This window comes from Bufo bufo, chromosome 2 (assembly GCF_905171765.1).
Source record: "Bufo bufo chromosome 2, aBufBuf1.1, whole genome shotgun sequence".
NCBI lineage: Eukaryota > Metazoa > Chordata > Amphibia > Anura > Bufonidae > Bufo > Bufo bufo.
In genome coordinates this window covers 724,363,004-724,386,751 of record NC_053390.1, presented here as the reverse complement: position 1 = coordinate 724,386,751, position 23,748 = coordinate 724,363,004, and the positions used below count along the sequence as shown (strand labels likewise).

General features: G+C 44.4%; 1 protein-coding gene across 1 annotated transcript in view; it reads right to left on the bottom strand.

Annotated features, from left to right (window-relative positions):
- The window catches only part of LOC120991020 (neuromedin-U-like), a 62,777-nt gene extending 46,086 nt beyond the window's left edge, over positions 1–16,691 (bottom strand). Inside the window, exon 1 of the mRNA XM_040419909.1 lies at positions 16,460–16,691. Within this exon, the coding sequence (XP_040275843.1) occupies positions 16,460–16,616 (157 nt within the window). The 5' untranslated portion in view covers positions 16,617–16,691. The remainder of the gene's footprint in view (positions 1–16,459) is intronic.
- Positions 16,692–23,748: the final 7,057 nt, after the last annotated feature.

The following is a 23,748-nucleotide window of genomic DNA, read 5'->3' as shown; positions in this document are numbered from 1 at the left end:
ACTGCCCCCACACAGTAGTACCCCCCACCCAGTAGTCCCCCCATGCTGCCCCCAACACAGTAGTGTCCCCCACGCTGCCCCCAACACAGTAGTGTCCCCCACGCTGCCCCATATAGTAGTGTCCCCCACACTGCCCCCATACAGTAGTGTCCCCCACACAGTAGTGTCCCCCACACTGCCCCCATACAGTAGTGTCCCCCACACAGTAGTGTCCCCCACACTGCTCCCATACAGTAGTGTCCCCCACGCTGCCCCCCACACAGTAATCCCCCCACGCTGCCCCCCACACAGTAGTGTCCCCCACGCTGCCCCCCCACACAGTAGTGTCCCCCACACAGTAGTGTCGCCCACGCTGCCCCCCACACAGTAGTGTCCCCCACGCTGCCCCCCACACAGTAGTGTCCCCCATGCTGCCCCCCACACAGTAGTGTCCCCCACGCTGCCCACCACACAGTAGTGTCCCCCACGCTGCCCACCACACAGTAGTGTCCCCCACATTGCCCCCACACAGTAGTGTCCCCCACGCAGCCCCCCACATAGTAGTGTCCCCCATGCTGCCCCCCACGCAGTAGTGTCCCCCACGCTGCCCCCCACACAGTAGTGTCCCCCACGCAGCCCCCCACATAGTAGTGTCCCCCATGCTGCCCCCCACGCAGTAGTGTCCCCCACACAGGAGTGTCCCCCACGCTGCCCCCCACACAGTAGTGTCCCCCATGCTGCCCCCCACACAGTAGTGTCCCCCACGCTGCCCCCCACACACAGTAGTGTCCCCCACACTGCCCCCCACACACAGTAGTGTCCCCCACACTGCCCACACACAGTAGTGTCCCCCACACTGCCCCCCACACAGTAGTATCCCCCACACAGTAGTGTCCCCCACACTGCCCCCACACAGTAGTGTCCCCCACACAGTAGTGTCCCCCACATTGCCATCCCTCCCATAATAATTTTCCCTCCACTGTGCCACACAGTATCCCACCATATCCCCCCCACGTCCTCCTGTGTGCACCCCACTCATGTCCCCCAAAATTGGCACATTATGAAATAAAAATAAAGTTTGCCCCCACACAGTATCCCACCATATTTTCCCCCCACATGTCCTCTGTCCTGTGTGCACCCCGGCCCCCTCATGTCCCCCAAAGTTGGCACATAAAAAAACTAACTAAAAGCTAAATACTTACCTGCGCTTGCTTGCAGAGTCCCAGCACTGTGCTGCTGAGTCCCGACACAGGCGCGCGCGATGACGTCATCACGTGCGCATGCGCCGGGATTTAACTACCGCCTAGGCTTCAGGCCCACTAGGCCTGAAGCCTATGGCGGTGATCGGCGGCGGGGCAGGGAACTATGCCCTCCGCTCCCTGCCCCGCCGCAGTATGTGGGACTGGGTCACGGGTGTCAGCGCTTCAGCAATGAGCGCTTCCATCTGTATTGATGAAAGCGCTCATTGCTTCTGGGCCTGCTGGCACCCCCGTCACAACCGGCACCCGGGGCGCACCGCCTCCCCCCCCCCCACCCCCCCTGGGCACACCACTGATGGTATGTCATACTATGCTATTAGTTTTTGTAAATTGCTGAGCCAGAACAGTAAAACCACTGGTTATATTTTGTGAAGGCTCCCCTCATGCCTACAAAATAGCTCTGACTTGTCAAGATCTCTGAAGGTGGCTGGTGGTATCAGGAACCAGGTTATTAGCAGCAGATATTTGAAGTCTTGTAAGATGCAAGGTGGAACATCCATGGATTGGACTTGTTTTTCCAGTACATCCTACATAAGCTTAGGCTACTTTCACATCTGCATTTTTGCTGTCCGGTTTTGAGATCCGGCAAGGGTTCTCAAAACTACAGCAAAACACATCCGTTTGAATAATACAACTGGTTGCATCCGTTGAGGACGGTTTTATTATATTAAAAAACATTGTAAATCAAAAGGGGCCGGATCCGTTTTTTTCGGACATCTGGCACCACTGACTTACATGGTTTTTGGTGCCGGATCTGGCTGCATCAGTTTCCCATGCCGCACACAAAACACTGCTTGCGGCAATTTTGTATCCAGCATGGGAACACAACAAACTGGAAGGGAATGCATTCTGGTGCACTCTGTTCCTGTTTCTTCATGTTTGTCCCCATTGACAATGAATGGGGACAAAACTGAAGCTTTGTGTTGCGGTTTTGAGATCCTGTGCCAAATCTCAAAACCGGCCAGCACAATGCAGATGTAAAAGTAGCCTAAATCTCATTGAGATCTGGGTAATTTAAGGCCAACTCAATATATTGAGCTCTTTGTCATGTTCCTTAAACCTTTCTTGAACCATTTTTGCAGTGTGGCAGAGCACTTTATCCTGCTGAAAGCCACGCACTGCCATTGGGGAATAATGTTGCCTTGGTAGGTATACATTACCCAGAGTGTTACATTGCCTCCGCTGGCTTTCCTTTGTTCCTTACTGCATCCTGATGCCATCTCTTTCCTAGGTGAGCAATGCACACACCTGACAATTCACATGATGTAAAAGAAAATGTGATTTCATTAATCCAGGCCACCTTCTTCCATTGCTCCATAGTCCAATTCCGAAGCTCACAAGCTAATTGTAGGTGCTTTTAGTAGCCATGGACATTAGTCAGAATGGGCACTTTGACTAGTCTTCTGCGAAGTCCTATGTGCTCTGACACTTTTCTATTATAGCCGGCAGAACCTTTTTCAGGAATTTTTGCTACAGTAGACTTTCTGTGGGATCAGATCACTTGGGCTTGCCTTCACTCCTTGATTGTATGAATGAGTCTTAGATGTCTATAACCCTGTTGCTGGTTCACTTGTTGTCCTTCCTTGGACCACTTTTGGTAGATACTATTCACTGACTACCAAGAATACCCCACAAAACCTGCCCTTTCGGAAACACTGCAATCCAGTCATTTAACTATCACAATCTGGCCCTTGTCAAAGTCGTATAGATCCTTATATTTGCCCATCAACTTCAAGAACTAACTATTCACTTGCTAGCTAATATATCCCACCACTTGACACATCAGTGTCACGCAGTGACAAAGTGATTTACCTGTCAGTGGTTTTCGACTATGTCCACACATGACTGAAATGCTACACATTGTGGATTTTTGTGTGGCAAATCCACAGCGTTGTACACTACCAGCAAAGTGGATGAGATAAGAAATCTCAGTCACACACTGTGTGCAAAAACACTGTTTAAATTGACCAATGGTGTGTATTTGAGATCTGCAGCAAGCCAATTTATGCTGTGGATCTCCCTTACAGATTTCTTTTTTTTTTTTTTTGCAATGGAGAGGGTGAAGTCCACAGCCATTTCCGCAGCAAAAATAGCATATAACATATAGGCCTCTTTCACACGGGCGTTGCAGGAAAAGGTGCGGGTGCGTTACGGGAACACGCGCGTTTTGCACTCGCGTGAGAAAAATCGCGCATGTTTGGTACCCAAACCCGAACCTTTTCACAGAAGTTCGGGCTTGGAATCGGTGTTCTGTAGATTGTATTATTTTCCCTTATAACATGGTTATAAGGGAAAATAATAGCATTCTGAATACAGAATGCATAGTAAAATAGCGCTGGAGGGGTTAAAAAAAATAAAATAAAAATTTAACTCACCTTAATCCACTTGTTCGCGCAGCCGGCATCTCGTCTGTCTCCTTCTTTGCTGAACAGGACCTGTGGTGAGCATTCATTCCAGGACCTGTGGTGATCACATGATCCATCACATGACCCATCACCATGGTAAAAGATCATCCCGATCGTCTCCTAGCAACCGTGCGTGAAAATCGCAGCGCATCCGCACTTGCTTGCGGATGCTTGCGATTTTCACGCAATCCCATTCACTTCCATGGGGCATGCGCTGCGTGAAAAACGCAGAATATAGAGCATGCTGCGATTTTCACGCAACGCACAAGTGATGCGTGAAAATCACTGCTCATGTGAACAGCCCCATAGAAATGAATGGGTCGGTATTCAGTGCGGGTGCAATGCGTTCAACTCACGCATCGCATCCGCGCGGAATACTCGCCCGTGTGAAAGGGGCCTTAATGTTATAGTTGTATGTCATTGTGCATCCACAAAACCCACATATACAGTACAGACCAAAAGTTTGGACACACCTTCTCATTCAAAGAGTTTTCTTTATTTTCATGACTATGAAAATTGTAGATTAACACTGAAGGCATCAAAACTATGAATTAACACATGTAGAATTATATACATAACAAACAAGTGTGAAACAACTGAAAATATGTCATATTCTAGGTTCTTCAAAGTAGCCACCTTTTGCTTTGATTACTGCTTTGCACACTCTTGGCATTCTCTTGATGAGCTTCAAGAGGTAGTCCCCTGAAATGGTTTTCACTTCACAGGTGTGCCCTGTCAGGTTTAATAAGTGGGATTTCTTGCCTTATAAATGGGGTTGGGACCATCAGTTGCGTTGAGGAGAAGTCAGGTGGATACACCACTGATAGTCCTACTGAATAGACTGTTAGAATTTGTATTATGGCAAGAAAATAGCAGCTAAGTAAAGAAAAACGAGTGGCCATCATTATTTTAAGAAATTAAGGTCAGTCAGTCAGCCGAAAAATTGGGAAAACTTTGAAAGTAAGGGCTATTTGACCATGAAGGAGAGTGATGGGGTGCTGCGCCAGATGACCTGGCCTCCACAGTCACCGGACCTGAACCCAATCAAGATGGTTTGGGGTGAGCTGGACCGCAGAGTGAAGGCAAAAGGGCCAACAAGTGCTAAGCATCTCTGGGAACTCCTTCAAGACTGTTGGAAGACCATTTCAGGTGACTACCTCTTGAAGCTCATCAAGAGAATGCCAAAAGTGTGCAAAGCAGTAATCAAAGCAAAAGGTGGCTACTTTGAAGAACCTAGAATATGACATATTTTCAGTTGTTTCACACTTGTTTGTAATGTATATAATTCCACATGTGTTAATTCATAGTTTTGATGCCTTCATAGTCATGAAAATAAAGAAAACTCTTTGAATGAGAAGGTGTGTCCAAACTTTTGGTCTGTACTGTACTTGCTGCCATTTTCTTCATAGCTGCTGGGATTTAAATGGATTCTGTCACCTCTTTTTACCCTATAGAGATGCGGACATGCACGGCTAGATCGCCGCTAGCATGTCCGCAATATACCTGTCCCATATCTCTGTGTTGTTTTATTGAGTGTAAAAACTGATTTTATAGATATGTAAATCAGCTTGGTAAGGAGCCCAAGGGGCTGCACTAACCGTTCTGGAGCCCAGCCATGCCCCCTGTGAAGGAGCCCAGCACCGCCGAGATTACAGCGATCTGACTTTCTGAGCAAGGAGGAGATTCGTGGATACAGGCGGCGCTGGGCTCCTTCACAGGGGGGCTTGGCTGGGCTCCAGAACGGTTAGTGCAGCCCCTTGGGCTCCTTACCAGGCTGATTTACATATATATAAAATCATTTTTTACACTCAATAAAACCACTCAGATATGGGACAGGTATATTGTGGACATGCTAGCGGCGATCTAGCCGTGCATGTCCGCATCTCTATAGGGTAAAAAGAGGTGACAGAATCCCTCTAAGGCCCAACCAGGAATGCAAACCTAGTTGCAAATGTTACACCCTCTATAGTCTGTCCACTGCACATTGTTATGTCTATCTGTCTATGTATATGACATCTGTCAGACAGAGGATCATTTTTTGCCTGAAAAGAGGGACATTTTCCTATTAGCCCTCAAGATCTCTGGCCAGGACATTTGTGGAAGAACCAAGCAACACAACCAAGCTCATTATATAAATACTGTCCTAGAATCAAACACATTGCACAAATACAGCACCAGAACTAAGCACAGTACAGTGTGAAACTACAGCTCCCAGTATGTCTTAAACAGGTAGAAAGGTATACGTAGAGTTGTTTCACAAAACAGAATGCTACCGCCCATCATCAACTTGTAGACCAGTGATGCCCAACCTACGGCCCACGGGCCACATCTGGCCCGCAAAGCTGTGTCATGCGGCCCGTGCAGCAGAGGTCGCGATTTTACACCCTGTAAAAAGTCTAAGACGTACCGATACGCCTTAGACTTTTCCCTCACATTCATCAGCGCAGTGAGCGCTCTGAATGGCACGGGGCAGCGCAGCGATGCTGCCTGTGCTTGAAATAACCAATAGCAAAGCTCCTCACAGCAAGAAGCTTTGTTATTGGTTATTTTGGGCGGGTGTGGAGAGATACATGTCCTATAGGAGGGGAAGCCGGCGGGAGCTGGAAGGAGGAGGGTCCGGCTCCCGGGGGTGGCTGCAGCAAGGAGTGACCATGGCCCAGTTTGGTAATCAGCATAACATGCTGTGACATGAAAAAGGAAGATAATGCCACCCCAGGCTGAGATAAGATCCTGGAAGCAAGCAGAGCAGCTGATGACGCCGAAGTTACCAGGTAACCGTGTCTCCTTCCACCCACCGCAGCATCCAAGTTTGTTCAGAAACAGATTGTGCCATTCAAATTAGTTGGAAGAGAAGCAATAGTAGCACTGGTCCAGAAAAGATCAGCCCCATCTCAATGGTAAAGGTTTCATTTAATCCTGGCTCCTTTCATATTCTAGTAATAACCCTATAATGGACCTAAGTAACACATTCCCTCTCCAACAATATTCTGTGTTATGGCTTCATTAAATCTAACAGCATCCATAAACCTTACATTTCACTTATGCCGCTCCATTCTCCTGATCATGACCTTAACCACACACTGCGCCAAATACATCGCACTGATGTGTGGAATGCCAAGTGATATAGTACAGGGAAGATCCGCCATATTGGACTGGACTTTATCACTTGGCTATAATTGTCTGCTGTTATTCAGATCAGTAATGGTCCCCCACATAAATACTCCCCTCTTTGGCCCCGTTCACACCACCGCTATTTATTTATATTGTTCTGCTCAGTTACCTGCTGGATGTGCCCCTTCACAGTGGTAATGCCCAGAGGTGCCCCCTTCACAGTAAAAATGCCCAGATGTGCCCCTTCACAGAAAAAATGCCCAGATATTTGCCCCTTCACAATAGTAATGCTCGCACGTGCCCCTCACAGTAAAAATGCCAAGATATTTGCCCCTTCACAGTGATAATGCTCACATGTGCCCCCTTCACAGAGGTAATGCCCAGATGTGCCCCCTTCACAGGGGTAATGCCCAGATGTGCCCCCTTCACAAGGGTAATACCCAGATGTGCCACCTTCATAGTGGTTATGCCCAGATGTGCCCCCTTCACAGGGGTAATCCCAAGATGTGCCCTATTCACAGGGGGTAATGCCCAGATGTGCCTCCTTCACAGGGGTAATGCCAGATGTGCCCCCTTCACAGTGGTAATGCTCACATGTGCCCCTTCACAGTGGTAATGCTCACATGTGCCCCCTTCACAGTGGTAATGCTCACATGTGCCCCCTTCACAGTAAAAATGCCCAGATGTGCCCCTTCACAGTAACAATGCCCAGATGTGCCCCTTCACAGAAAAAATGCCCAGATATTTGCCCCTTCACATAGTAATGCTCGCACGTGCCCCCTTCACAGTGGTAATGCTCACATGTGCCCCCTTCACAGTAAAAATGCCCAGATGTGCCCCTTCACAGTAACAATGCCCAGATGTGCACCTTCACAGAAAAAATGCCCAGATATTTGCCCCTTCACATAGTAATGCTCGCACGTGCCCCCTCACAGTGTTTGCCTTTCTTTCTGGCAAAGCTACCTGGTTCCGGCCCGCAAATTTATACCATGTCTAGTGCGGCCCTCAGACGAGAAATGGTTGGCACCACTGCTGTAGACCATATGAGCGACTACATCACTCAGACGCAGCCTGTGGCGGTAAAAACATTTACATGTAGTGACTTAAAGAGCACCTTTCACCTCTCCTGACATGCCTGTTTTAATAGCTTCATGCATTCCCCATGTAATAACAATCCTGGAGCATCTATTCTTATGTCTCTATGTTGTGCCATTCCTTTATTATTTCTACTACAAGTTTTGAATGAATTGCTAGCAGTCTGCAGTAAGGGTACAGAGGGGAGGTAACAAGTTGGGGATGTGTACCTGCACAGTCTTACTCTATCCAGTCAGTGCTGCCATTTTCATATTGTGCAGGTTCCCACCCCCAACTGGTTACCTCCCCTCTGTACCCTTACTGCAGACTGCTAGCAATGAATTCATAACTAATTACTGCTCTTGGCTTAATACTGGGGTGTCTGGTGACAGATTCCTTTTAAACTATAATATCATGCAATAAGATACAGCATTGTACAGATACAGTAATGGAGGCCACTCCAGGAGCCAAGCTGACTTTTATTGACGACAATAGGTAGGTGCTTGCTTGTAACAAATTATAGGCACATTGGGGGTCATTTACTAAAGACTGGTGTTTCGCACTCCAGTCTTAGTAAAAACCCAGCTGGAGGAAAATCAGACTAATTTATTAAGAGGCGCAGGTCTCTTACTAAATTTGCTGCATTTTTTGCTGTCTGTGCACCAGAAACTGAAATCTACCCCAACCAGAATCTGGAGTAGATTTCTGGTGTAATATATGGTAGTTTTTTTAAATGTAAATTATAGTAAATTTGTCAGGTCGCGATGGCCCAGACTGCTAAGTTGCACTGAGAGCGACAAAAAACACAAGTCAAACAATGGGGCGCATGTCTTTGTATTTTTTTTAGTCGCATTTACTACTGCAAATGCGCCTGTTTGCCTGTTTTGGAGGCACTTGCGCCTCGTTCGCCTATTTTGATCTTTTTAAACTAATTCAGAAGTTTTCTAACTTTTGTGCCTATTTTCCAATCTGTTTATGCAGGTGTGCCTTTTTTTACCTTGTAGATAGAACAAAGTCCAGCTCTCAAGTGGTAAAGGTGCTCTGACCTGCTCTGCACGGATCCGGGCTGTGTTCACACCCAACGTTGATGCAGCAAAAAAGTCCAAATGGATCCAGCGAGTAAAATCAATGATTCTTTATTCTTTATTTATTTATGTGGAATTATGGAATGAATTATCATACAGATATTGTATTACATTATTAATATATGATTGTTTCTCATTCCTGCATTATTGTACATCATGTCATTACATTATTTACTCATATATATTTTTTAGTGCAAGTCAGTCTTCAGCCACAGGCATGTACATTAAGAGTTAATATTATCTACATTTTACCCTATACCTGCACTGGGAGCGTTCCTTGACATTTTCAATTGATTTCATTCCTGTCTTTTTGCTTAAAAAGCAGTTACATGCCTGTATCTGACTACTTTATGCTATGAATCCATGAAGAAGACCTGTCTTATGGTTGAAACACGTTGATTTTATGCAGGAGGATTTCTTGTTTATACATATTTTTTAAATGAAGAAATAAAGAATCATTGATTTTACTCGCTCGATCCATTTGTACTTTTTTGCTGCATGCCTTTTTTTTACGCCTGTTTTAGTCTCAAAAACAGTCTAATTTCTACTCCACTCCAGGGCTGGCGTACTTTTCGTCGTCTGTTTTTAGTGGTGAGTTGTGCAACATTTTGCCTAAAAAGTTTCATTTTCATGGAGGCGTGAGCTTCTTTTCAGCTCACTTGTACGGCATTTTCATGCGCATACTAATTAGATCAGTCTTAGGCCTCAAGCACACGGCCGTGTTTCCCGGCCGGAATTCCTGCTGACAGCAGGAGCGCACGGCGTCATTGGTTGCTATGACGCTGTGCGCTTCATGCCGCCGCTGCTGTACAGTGATACACTCGTATGATCTATACCAGTGTATCACTGTACAGTAGCGGCGGCATGAAGTGCACGGCGTCATAGCAACCAATGACGCCGTGCGCTCCTGCTGTCCGCAGGAATCCCGGCCGGGTTACCACGGACCGCTCTCGGCCGCGGAACACGGCCGTGTGCATGAGGCCTTAGTGAATATAAACCTGGCATACTGATAAAGAACTACTAGAGGTCAAACTGATGCCAATACCCCAGTCTAATTTATGAAGCGCTGTGAGAAGTTTAATAAATAGTCGGCAAAAGACCGACAAGTGAAGCGAATATGCCTGTCTAATTGTACATCTAAAAACAGGTTAGCTTGATAAATGTGCCCCAATTACTTTTTTACACCACAAATATAGTATAAAGTCTTGGTAAATATCTCCCATTGACCACCTCGAGAAATTTGCCAATAATGCCTGATAATAATGGTTTTATGATAGTAGTTGATCTACTTATTGCTTCATTCCAGGAATACACAGAAATATTAGAAGTCTGGAAATAGGTAAAAACTATTGAATATTAGACATTGTAATAGAATAAGTCTGCTTATTTTCTTACTGCATTTTCAAATGGACAAGAATCAAACAATTAGCAGCAATATACCTAATCTTACTAATCTTACTATACATCTGATGAGGGTAATCAGGGGCAGACTGGCCATAGACCTTACTTGGAAAGCCAGGGGGCCGCCTGAGCCCTACCCACAGCCACCCGCCGGGTACATATTCTGATGCTGTCAGTATTAATTAATGCTCGAAGCATCAGGTACTTACGTTCCTGGCCAGCAGCCACAGGCACCCTCCTGAACTTAACTGTATCACTGTCCTCAGGATGGTGATACAGTTGAACACAGTGAAAAGGGGGGCAGTATTTTTTGCTGCACTATGATATTGCAAGCCCACTTACTACTCTTGTCCCTGCTTACTTGTGTTGCCTCGTCTTCTGTCAAGTCAGAATAGCGTTCTCTTTTGATACACAGTACAGGGTGACACAAGGCCATAAGGGACGTTGTCAGAATGTTCAATGGGTCTTACCACAATAACCGCTTTCCATATTTAGTATTAGTGCATATGGTTGTATGCTGAGGACTAGTGTTGAGCAAACTTCACTGTGGCGGGAATCAAGATATTTATGGTAAAATAGGCACCAATATCAAAAGAGTTATCTTTGATGAGACAACCCCATTAAGTGATTGTCCTTTGGACAGTCATATCTAATTAGGCTTAACACCATCAAAAGGACCCCCACAATGAGCCCATTGAAGGCTGATCATTTCTCCGGCAGAGGAGCACTGCATAGTGCCCATACGAATCAATGCAAGTAACTCAAACTCAAGCCTTTCTTCAGAATGAGATCTATTACTGGCATTTACTATCATAAATGCCAATTCCATGTGTCCTGCCGTTCAATAAAACCAATTACTATGAGGGAGCAAGTTCTCATAACGGGAGGAGAAAGAGTAAGCAGTATAGGACGTACTTAGGGCTGACAAAGAGTGGGTTTGCCCACAGTGTCCAATTAGGTTCTGCTTTAGTTGCTTAGCCTGCCCTATAGGAAGCCAAGGCCTCAGGATAGTTCATCAATATCTGATCGGCGGGAGTCCGACACCCATGACCCCCACGACCCCTGACAATTAGCTGTTTAATTAGGAGTGCTCCTAATTGGTGCTCCATACGAGTGTCACTTTCTCGTCATTACACTACGCGTCGTCTCCTGTGGAGCGGTGGTGTAGTGTAATAACAAGCACTCGCTCTGTTCATTTGAATGGAGTAAGCACTTGTATTACACTGCACTTCCGAGACGAAGTGCAGCGTAATGAACAGGAATCTGCGCTCGCATGGAGCGCCGCCTCCTATTCATACAGCTGATCGGTGGGAGTGCCGGATGTTGGACCTCCACCGATCAGATATTGATGACCTATCCTTACAATAGCTCATCAATATATCTAGCTGGACAACCCCTTTAAATATTCAAAGGCGATAACCACCAGCTGCACTGGCACTGCATGTGGGTACCATACATCAACTAGTTCAGGATTACTATGGCATCTGCAAAAATAGGAAGGAGGCTCATTCCCCTACAAATTATAACCCATCTTTTATATCTTTTGTGACTTTATGGTAACATTTCTGTTACTTGTTCTCTTTTTTCTTTAAAGCGACATCTAGTTTAAAAAAACATTATGCTTTTTGCGCCGGTCTTGATATCCCCTGTACTTCCGGAGGGTGCATTGTTAGTCCAAGACGTCCTTCTTGTCCAACCCTTGGATTGACCGGCACTGTTCACGTGAGCAGTGCCGGCCAATCTGAGAGCCGCAGGAAATATCTTGGAGTGCCAAATGAGCAGTATGCACCAGGTAGAGTAAAAAGCAGTGTAGCCAAATTGGATGACTGAAAAAGAGCCTGGGAATTGGCGGATCTGCAGATGATTTTTTGTGATTTTTTTTTCTTGAACCAGAGGTTGGCTTTAATATCTTGATCCATTAAAAATGCTGTTGGAATCAGCCACAGCTCTCATCCAATGCAATCGGATTTATCACTTTATAATATACAGAACTTGACTAAGACATCTTCTATGCAGCCAGATCTATTCACCACATTTCATTTGGCATCACAATAAAATCATATATAAATGACCTGTTTGCACATTATGTTTTATTGGAGATGCAAAGCAAAATATAATGTTTAGGAGACATCATATTAAATGGGTTCAATACATTTTAGTACCATCACATGCCGAAGCTGAAAACATTATGTTATATGCCAGTTGTCCCACATTCAGAGTTATATATTAAACATTCAGTACTGTCTCCTGGGCAAACAGCAGTAAGGATATTACAGGGCTTTTCTCTTCTCTGACGTTTATGGCATATCCTATGACTGGATCCGCCAGATGAGGTGGTTGCATTCAACCATGAGCGGACTGGCTATAGACGCTACAGAGAAATTTCCTAGTGGGCTGATGCCAAGAGGGCTGCCCAAGCCCTCCTCTTGGCCACCATGCAGGTACATAAAGATCTCATGCTCTCAGCATTAGGAGCATTAGGCACTTACGAACCTGGTGAACGGCCACAGGTGCCCTCCTGAATTCTACTATATTGCTATCCTCAGGACCATGATACAGTTTCATACTGTGGCGTGGACAACAGTATTTTGTTCTGCACAGTGGTAGTCGGTTATACACTACAGTATTACTGGCCCTGCCTACTTGTGTTGCCCCAACTATCAATTTTTGGACTCACCTACTACATGGGGCAACTTTTTGCCAGGACCACTCTCAGTTCCCAGTCTGCCCCTTTACTCAACCAAATCCATTTACTTGCTTGACTCTTTCCCTAACTTCTATAAGATTGCTTGACTTCCATAGAGCTCAACAGAGAGTGGTACAGGTCAGGGGACCTCCTTCCTCTCCCAATAAAGGACTTTTTAATAAAAGGAGCTGCATGGTTGAATGTAACCTAAAATGGTTCAACTATAGATTGTCCTACCAGAACCAGAAAGTCCAAAAAGCTATTAGAGCTATGCTTGATCCTGGGCAGCTATTTCCCGGGATGTCTGTGAGGTTCCAATACACACAATAGATACTGAACGGTTATCTACAGGAACCACATATTATGCATATTGCGCAGTATACACAGCAGTATACTTGCTGACTTGTCCTCTTAAACCAGGAATAAATGCAATATAGTTTTTCTTCTTTTATTTGCTATGTTTCATCTTGTTACCATGAACTTTTAATTGTTTAAATTTCACCACTAATTTAATACTGTCCTCTCTGTCTACCAATTATTTACTTGTGCTGAATGCACTGCAGTCATTCATATTAAAGGCATTTCCTTCAACTTAATTCAGTCCGGTGTAACTCAATTGGGGAAATTACAGAGAAATATTGAGTGCTTTGACATGACCTGGGTGAAAAGCTCAGTCCATTCATCACATTATGAATTTTAACATTAACCAATTATTCCAATATCCTAAGATCCAGGAGGACTGAACTAATGTAGCAGAATGGAGTCTGTTATTTGGCATATATTGTAAAATACTTAAAATGGCCAAATAAATGCAGTTCCAAAGAGGTAAGTGGCAAACCTGATATTATAATTTACAGTTCATCTTATTGCAGAAATAAAGTCATGCGACTGCCAACTATATATATATATATATCACACTGTGCTCTTCATATTTGTGTAAAGTTATGGATAGATAGATAGATATTAGAGATAGATAGGATTAGGTAGATATAGATAGAGAGGATTAGATGAATAGGTGATAGATATGATATCTATCAAACCTCATATCTATCTAATATGAGATTAGATAGATAGATATGAGATTAGATAGCTGATATATGTTAGATTAGATAGACGATAGATAAATAGATAGATAGATGATAGATATAAGATTAGATATATGATAGATATGAAGATAGATAGATATATAGATAGATAGAAAGATATGAGGATAGATAGATACAGGTCAAACTCGAAAAATTTGAATATCGTGCAAAAGTCCATTTATTTCAGTAATGCAAATTAAAAGGAATTGCATTAATGCAGCTTAAAATTAGAATTTTTTGAAAAGGTTCAATATTCTCGGCTCAAAGTGTCTCACTCTAGTCAGCTAATTATTCCATATCCCCTGAGCAAAGGGGACCTGAGATTGTGACTTTGGGGTTTCATAAGCTGTAAGCCATAATCATCCAAATTATAACAAATAAAGGCTTGAAATATCTCGCTTTGCATGTAATGAGTCTATCTCATATGTTAGTTTCACCTTTTAAGTTGCATTACTGAAATAAACGAACTTTGCACGATATTCAAATTTTTCGAGTTTCACCTGTAGATAGATCGATAGGACGTTAGATAGATAGATATGAAATTAGATAGAGATTAGATACACAGTAGATATGACGATGGAGAGATAGATATGAGATTAGATAGACTATCCATAACTTGAGGTTTGTATAAATATCATTTTACATACAGTAAAACATACACCTTCTTATGACACAAGACATGCATTATTTCCACTCAGTTCCAATGATCCTATATATATATATATATTCTCAATATATATTTTTTCGATCTTAACTAAATTTCCCTGCTCCAGTCCGCACAGTGCTGGCCTCTAATAATCTCATTCTGGCCAGCTGTCAGCTGCTGCTGTCTCTGATGCATAGCATTTTAATGAGCAGTATTTGGAGAAAACCAAATTATGAGAGCAGACAGGAAAGAGGAGTTCTCCGTGTATCTATTGAGAGGTCAGTAGGTTGTGCAGTCAGGAAACCCAGCAGCAAACATGCGGGGCATCTGACTGATGGCATGTGGACGCCACCAGACAAGACAGGCACAACAGGCTGGCATTTACATCAGTACATTTTTGGGGGTATTAGAAAACTGTCAAGAAGTAGACTTAATATGAAGAGGGGCACGCCAGTCAGCGACCGCCAATCCTGTTCGACACACACCTGGGGCATCGGGTAAGAGAGGAATAGATTGAGATACCACATTCCTTGGACATAGTTTAGAGTTGTGTCGTTATTGACTTAGATGTATCTATTGTGTTCCAGTTCATTACTTGGAATGTATGGTTATTAGTCAGTATGCACTGTAGTATGGGATTCCCGTATGCATGCCAGGTATGCATCATGTTTGGCTGTCAGGACAATCTGAGAGGAGATGTATATAGATGTGTAGATGGTCATGCTCTCTAGATGATAGTCCATGCCATATTTAGTACGCGGTCTTACAGGATATACATGAGCTGTCGCTCCTGGCACTTTATGTTGTTTCCACATGTTTGTATATGTGTATGTATGTTTTTAATGTGAATTTAATAAACTTTGATATATTGGGTATTTTGGTACTTGATCTCTGTGTTGATTATATTAATATGAAACAGTATGTATAAAGAGCACCGACCGTGGGGATGCCGCATGTGGATCGCGACCCCATTCACTTGAATGGGGTCCGCGATTCATCCGTCCCGCAAAAAGATAGGACAAATTCTATCTTTTTGCGGAACGGAAGCACGGAACGGAACCCCACGATAGCACTCCATAGTGCTTCCATAGGGTTCCGTTTCGTGCTTTAGTTTCGCATCTCCGGAGCCCCGTGTATTGCAGACCCGCCGTATGCGGGCTGCAATACCGCCACAGGGGGCGCACGTTCGTGTGCAAGAGGCCTAACTTTAATAATATCCACAGGTTGTATAGGGTTGCACTACAGAACTAACTTGAGAGCAAAATAAGCATGCTGAGACATGCAGTTCCACTTGAGAAGTGCACAATCTGATTATAGAACACTTTATTACACTCTCAGACATCTTTGACTGAGTCGCCCAATGCCACATTGCACAGGCTGCATAGTTTTATAGTACAGTGATGACACATGCAGTCTATCAGGGCATGCTGAGATTTGTAGTTCCAAGGAGATCTACAGATCTGATTTCGTGTCCCTCAATTTCTAGTCCTGCAGTCAGCCACTTTGTCAGTCCTGTCTACCTCTTATCACATTGCACACATGTCTCTCCAGCTCTTATGTGACTACCAGTCCCAGCAAGCTCCAGAGTATCCTAATAAGCCACAGGTTTCATAGTGCAGAAGAATATATGCTGGTAAGGACACACTGAGATTTGTAGTTCCACAGAACATGTGGACTATGGACAGTATTGCAAAAATGAACTGAAGATGTGTTAGTTCTGATCCTTACCTTCACAGATGCTGGTCCAGGATACTAAGATGATGAGAAGGAGCAGCCCACAAGTAGAATGCCCCCTGATGCTGTGCTGGTGGCACCTGTCCTGGGCTGTGTCTTCATGGACCTTCTCCATAGCCAGCTGCCTCTTACAGGAGCTGGGGCTCAGCATGGCACTTTCTCCACTCAGTCTGCTGATGATAGTACCTGGCTTCTTGATCTGTGAACTCCAGCGCTGCGCAGGATGCTGGCATTTTATAGTGTGACAGACACAGGACTGTACAAGGAGGAGGTCTTAGACTGCAAGAGACTTATTAGGGTGGAGATGTGAAGGGGTTAATAGAAAAGCAGTCCTCCCCGCAATGTTTTCAGAAGAGATCATCAAGCAGGGAGGGGTTGGGTGACAAAAGGAGGGAATGAGAATAGGCTGGAAAAGGGTAGTTTATCCCTCCTCTCCTCAGCAGAAAGCAGGAGTGGCTCCTTCCCTGTTCTCCTCCCCACCTGTGCAGGTTTAAAAGCAGAGCCAACCTGGGGAGCAGCAGTCAGGAGCCTTATCCTGCAGGTATGGCTGATGAGGAGCTGTCCTCAGTTCTCATGTGCAGTCTGAGGGCATGAGGCTTCTGTCCCACCTGTTGGACAGGTTGCAGGATCCCTTCTTGCCCCCTGCATCTCCCGGTCCTTCTCATTCTGTGCCTCTGCCCACCGCTGCCACGGTGCCCCTTAGTGCTGCAGCTTCTGCACCCTGCTCATTACTAGTGTTGAGCAAATAGAGCTTTGGATCCAAACTTATTTTTAATGCTGTACAGAGACGGGACTCTGTACACCGGTGAGGTGAACAGAGTTATCACCGAAGTCTCACGACTTCAGCCGTCGATTTTTAAACTTTAAAACCATTTTAAAACATGGATCCGAAGTCGGCTTTGGTACCGAAACCGACTTCGGATCCATGTTTTAAACTGGTTTTAGAGTTGAAAAATTAAATCCTGAAGTTATTCACTGAAGTCCCGTGAGACTGAGATGATTTGCCTCACCGGAGCCCATACTCTTGAATGCTGGACAGAGACCAATCTCTGTACAGCATTCAAACAAAGTTTTGAATACATCAATTTCGGATCTAGGATCCAAAGCTCACTTCGCTCAACACTACTCATTACCCCACAGCGCTGGCTTACTGAGATGGGAAACAATAATGTCTCATCTTCTGCTCCTGAAGAGCCTATCACCTCCCCTACTCCTCAGCCTAGGATGCCCACTTGTAGAACCCCCAAAAGGAGGACATCACACCCCCAAGAGGAGGACATCGTACTGGGGACAGTGGCACACGATAGTTCAATACTACAGCAGGCATAATACTACATTATACAGAATACATATACAGATACTATTATGCTATATGTTGGTATAACCTGGGTATCTCCTGTATATAATTATATATGTACAGCTGGTATAAGTTATACATCTTCCTGTATATAGTGATATGGAGCCTGCTGGTTTATCTGGGCATCTTCTGTATATAATTATATATGTAATTATATACAAGAAGATGTATAACTTATAGCAGCTGTACATATATAATTATATACAGGAGATACCCAGGTTATACCAGCATGATCCAGATTACTATATACAAGAATATTTATAACTTATAGCAGCTGTACATCTATATTTATATACAGGAGATACCAGGTTATACCAGCATGGTCCATATCACTATATACAAGAAGATGTATAACTTATAACAGCTGTACATATATATTTATATACAGGAGATACCCAGGTTATACCAGCATGATCCATATCACTATATACAAGAAGATGTATAACTTATAACAGCTGTACATCTATATTTATATACAGGAGATACCCAGGTTATACCAGCATAGACCATATCAATATATACAAGAAGATGTATAACTTATAGCAGCTGTACATATATAATTATATACAGGAGATACCCAGGTTATACCAGCATGATCCAGATTACTATATACAAGAATATTTATAACTTATAGCAGCTGTACATCTATATTTATATACAGGAGATACCCAGGTTATACCAGCATGATCCATATCACTATATACAAGAAGATGTATAACTTATACCAGCTGTACATATATAATTATATACAGGAGATACCCAGGTTATACCAGCATAGACCATATCAATATATACAAAAAGATCCAGCAAAAAAACTGAAAACGGAGCTCACACAGTACCATTATAAAAATATGTAAATTTTATTGTAACATGATTACAAATTTTTATATAATAAGCCATTAAAAAGTGAAGGAGAGTGATAGAAAAGACGCCATCCTGGCGCTGCACACACATCAAAGAAGTAATAGACGTATCTCAATACAATGTAATTACAACATATTGAATAATATTGAGTAAGTTATTTATATAAGTCTCAGTAAAAAAAATCCTACCACAAAGGAATGCCTAAGCTGGGGTAAGTACAGAGTGATTACCAGGTATAAAAATAACATTAGCCCGGTACCAGCAAGACTAGAAAGAGGAGACTTACCTAAAATTGGTAGTGTGCAATACCAACCAGGATGGCGCTACCCCGACGTGAGTCGGTGTGCCTTCGTCCGGGGGTTAAGAGCCCAGCCCTTAACCTCCACAGCATCCTGTCCCCTTAACAGTGACCTCCACAGTGATCCACCCCTTTAACAGTGACCTCCACAGCGGCCGCCCCTTTATTAGTGACCTCCACAGTACCCCGTCTCCTTATCAGTGATTTCCACAACACCTCGCCGCCTTAACAGTGTCCTCTATACAAAAATCTGCCCCCTAACACTGACCTCCATAGTGGACCGTCCCCTTAATTGTGACCTCCACAACAGCCTGCCCCTAGAGAGGCCAAAGGTCCGGTTTTAGGCAGGACAGTCCGGCTTTCAGACTCCCTGTCCTTTTAAACAGCGCACTGTGCTGTCTGAGCGTGAGCTGCAGTGAGAAAGTTACCCTCCCTCCCACCCCTACAGCTGACAGAAGTAGATTTTTACCTTCATTTTTTCAATCTCTGTCGGCTGTGGAGTGGGAGTGACCTAACCGAGTCGGGGGCGTGGCTTAGCGGGACCTGGGGGCAGGGTTTTTAAGTCCGTCTTTTGAGGGTGGCCTGAATGGCCACCCTACCTGCCTTTAGAACTGTGACCTCCACAGCACTCTGCCCCCTTAACAGTGTCATCCACAGTGCCATGCTCCTTTAAAGCTGACCTACAGCAGTGAAGAAAAATGGCTGGGTTGTTATGGAAACCTGTTGTAAGGGCCTGCGAGCTTCTATTGGCTGGTAAGGGTCATATGACCAGGCTTCTATTGGCTAATGCATTTTTTGGGAATATCTCGCGCAGGGATGTCCTTTTGAACAGCTCACTCTCAGACAGCAGCACTGTGCTGTCTGAGCATTAGCTGCAGGAAGAAAGTCACCCTCCCTCCCACCCCTGCAGCCGATAGAAGTTGATTTTTACCTTCATTTTTTCAATCCAGAACAGCTGAAGAGAGAGGGGCGTGGCGTAACTGAGTCAGGGCGTGGCTTAGCGGGACCTTGAGGTGCGGTTTTTAAGTCCATCTTTTGAGTGACCTCACAGTACTCTGCTGCCCCTTTAATAGTAGCCTCCACAGTCCCCTCCTCCCTTAACTGTGACCTCCACAGTGCCCGCCCCCTTAACAGTGACCTCCACAGCGGCCGCTCCTTTATTAGTGACCTCCACAGTAGCCCATCTCGTTAACAGTGATTTCCAAAATAACTCGCCCCCTTAACAGCGACCTCCACAGAGCTGTTTCCTTAAAATGTGACCTCCACAACACCCCGCCCCCTTAACAGTGACCTCTACAGCACCCCGCCCCTTAACACTGACCTCCATAGCGGATCATCCCCTTAACTGTGACCTCCACCGTTCCCTGCCCCCTTAACTCCTTAAGGACCGGGCTCATTTTCACCTTCAGGACCAGGCCATTTTTTGCAAATCTGACCAGTGTCACTTTATGTGGTGATAACTTTAAAACGCTTTGACTTATCCAGGCCATTCTGAGATTGTTTTTTTGTCACATTTTGTACTTCATGACACTGGTAAAATGGAGTAAAAAAAATTCTTTTTTATTTATAAAAAAAATACAAAATTTGCCAAAAATTCTATTTCTCTACATCTATAATACATATTAACCACTTCAGCCCCCCTAGCTTAAACCCCCTTAATGACCAGATCACTTTTTACACTTCTGACCTACACTACTTTCACAGTTTATTGCTCGGTCATACAACTTACCACACAAATGAATTTTACCTCCTTTTCTTCTCACTGATAGAGCTTTCATTTGGTGGTATTTCATAGCTGCTGACATTTTTACATTTTTTTATATTAATCGAAATTTACCAAAATTTTTGCAAAAAAATTAAATTTTTCACTTTCGGTTGTAAAACTTTTCAAATAAAACGACATTTCTATATAAATTTTTCTCTAAATTTATTGTTCTACATGTCTTTGATAAAAAAATGCAATAAGTGTATATTTAGTGGTTTGGGTAAAAGTTATAGCGTTTACAATCTATGGTACAAAAATGTGAATTTCTGCATTTTGAAGCAGCTCTGACTTTCTGAGCACCTGTCATGTTTCCTGAGGTTCTGCAATGCCCAGACTGTAGAAACACCCCACAAATTACCCCATTTCGGAAAGTAGACACTCTAAGGTATTCGCTGATGGGCATAGTGAGTTCATAGAAGTTTTTATTTTTTGTCACAAGTTAGCGGAAAATTATGTTTTGTTTTTGTTTTTTTCTTACAAAGTCTCATATTCCACTAACTTGTGACAAAAAATAAAAACTTCCATGAACTCACTATGCCCATCACGAAATACCTTGAGGTGTCTTCTTTCCAAAATGGGGTCACTTGTGGGGTATTTATACTGCCCTGGCATTTTAGGGGACCTAAAGCGTGAGAAGTAGTTTGGAATCCAAATGGCTAAAAAATGCCCTGTGAAATCCTAAAGGTGCTCTTTAGAATTTGGGCCCCTTTGGGCACCTAGGCTGCAAAAAAGTGTCACACATGTGGTATCGCCGTACTCAGAAAAAGTAGGGCAATGTGTTTTGGGGTGTATTTTTACATATACCCATGCTGGGTGAGAGAAATATCTCTCTAAAAGTCAACTTTTCCCATTTTTTTATACAAAGTTGTCATTTGAGAGAGATATTTCTCTCACCCAGCATGGGTATATGTAAAAATACACCCCAAAACACATTGCCTTACTTCTCCTGAGTACGGCGATACCACATGTGTGATTTTTTTTTGCAGTGTAGGTGCGCAAAGGGGCCCAAATTCCGGTTAGGAGGGCATTTTTAGACATTTGGATTCCAGACTTCTTCTCACGCTTTAGGGCCCCTAAAATGCCAGGGCAGTATAAATACCCCACAAGTGACCCCATTTTGGAAATAAGACACCCCAAGGTATTCCGTGAGGGGCATGGCTAGTTCATAGAAGTTTTTTATTTTTGGCACAAGTTAGCGGAAATTGATTTTTTTTGTTTTTTCTCACAAAGTCTCCCTTTCCGCTAACTTGTGACAAAAAGTTCAATCTTTCATGGACTCAATATGCCCCTCAGCGAATACCTTGGGGTGTCTTCTTTCCGAAATGGGGTCACATGTGGGGTGTTTGTACTGCCCTGGCATTTTAGGGGCCCTAAAGCGTGAGAAGAAGTCTGGAATATAAATGTCTAAAAAATTTTACGCATTTGGATTCCGTGAGGGGTATGGTGAGTTCATGTGAGATTTTATTTTTTGTCACAAGTTAGTGGAATATGAGACTTTGTAAGAAAAAAATAAAATAAAATTTTTTTTCAATAACTTGTGCCCAAACAAAAAAAGCTTCTATGAACTCACCATGCCCCTTAAAAATGATCTTTTTATAGCGCCGCAGCGATTTTACAGTGTTTTTGCAGTGATCAGAAAAAATAAAATTTATGTCACTGCGGTGGGGCGGACTAAACTCAAGTGTGCGCACAAGATCAGGCCTGATCGGGCGAACACTGCGTTTTTTGTAGAGCCTATAGAACATGTCCTTTTCTTGTCCGCAATTGCGGACAAGAAAAGGCATTTTCTATATAGTTCTGGCAATGTGCGGATCCGCAAAATGCGGAAAGCATATTGCCGGTGTCCGTGTTTTGCGGATCCGTGGATCCGCGGAATCGCAAAACACATACGGACGTCTGAATGGAGCCTTACAGGGGGGTGATCAGGGAGTCTATATGGGGTGATCACCCCCCTGTCATTGATCACCCCCCTGTAAGGCTCCATTCAGACGTCTGTATGTGTTTTGCGGATCCGTGGATCCGCAAAACACATACGGACGTCTGAATGGAGCCTTACAGGGGGTGATAAATGACAGGGGGGTGATCATGGAGTCTATATGGGGTGATAACCCCCCTGTAAGGCTCCATTCAGACATCCGTATGTGTTTTGCGCATCCGCGGATCCATGCATCCGCGGATCCGCAAAACACATACGGACGTCTGAATGGAGCCTTACGGGGGGTGATCAATGACAGGGGGGTGATCAGGGAGTCTATATGGGATGATCACCCCCCTGTCATTGATCACCCCCCTGTAAGGCTCCATTCAGACGTCCGTATGTGTTTTGCGGATCCGCAAAACACATACGGACGTCTGAATGGAGCCTTACAGGGGGGTGATCAGGGAGTCTATATGTGGTGATCATGGGTTAATAAGTGACAGGGGGGGTGTAGTGTAGTGGTTGTAATGACCGACGTCACGCACAGGGAGGATAAAAGGGAAAGCCCTGCCCAAGGGAGAGGGAAAGGTGGTGACCCCTAACTCACCTTGCGGCTGGCACCTGACTGCCCTGACGTCCCTAGACGGGTTCCTCACCCGTGCGGCGATCACGTGCCTAAACCCTGGCTTTCCCTAAAATGAGCCCTAGATAGTGAACGGGCCGGTGGGATCGCTAGTCCGCACCACTATCACTAAGAGGGAAACACCAGGGAGAGGACAGACAAAACAGACAAACACATACACCCAGGTGGGCGATCACAATAGACCACAAAGGTCCAACAGGGATCCGGAGGGTAGCGTTCTGGACCAACTACCAGAGAACGCAGCAACACAGCTCCAGAGGGTCAGAATAGATGTCCAGGCAGGAAGTTCTATATCTGGCAACCAGAGAAGTGTGAGAGGGGAATATAAGGAGGTTTGGGAGTGCTGGACAAGGAACAGCTGAGGAGAAGGAGCTACAGATCCCTGAGTGAGCCAAAAGGGTTTGCAAAGCAAACCCAGAAAGCTACCATAAGGAAACA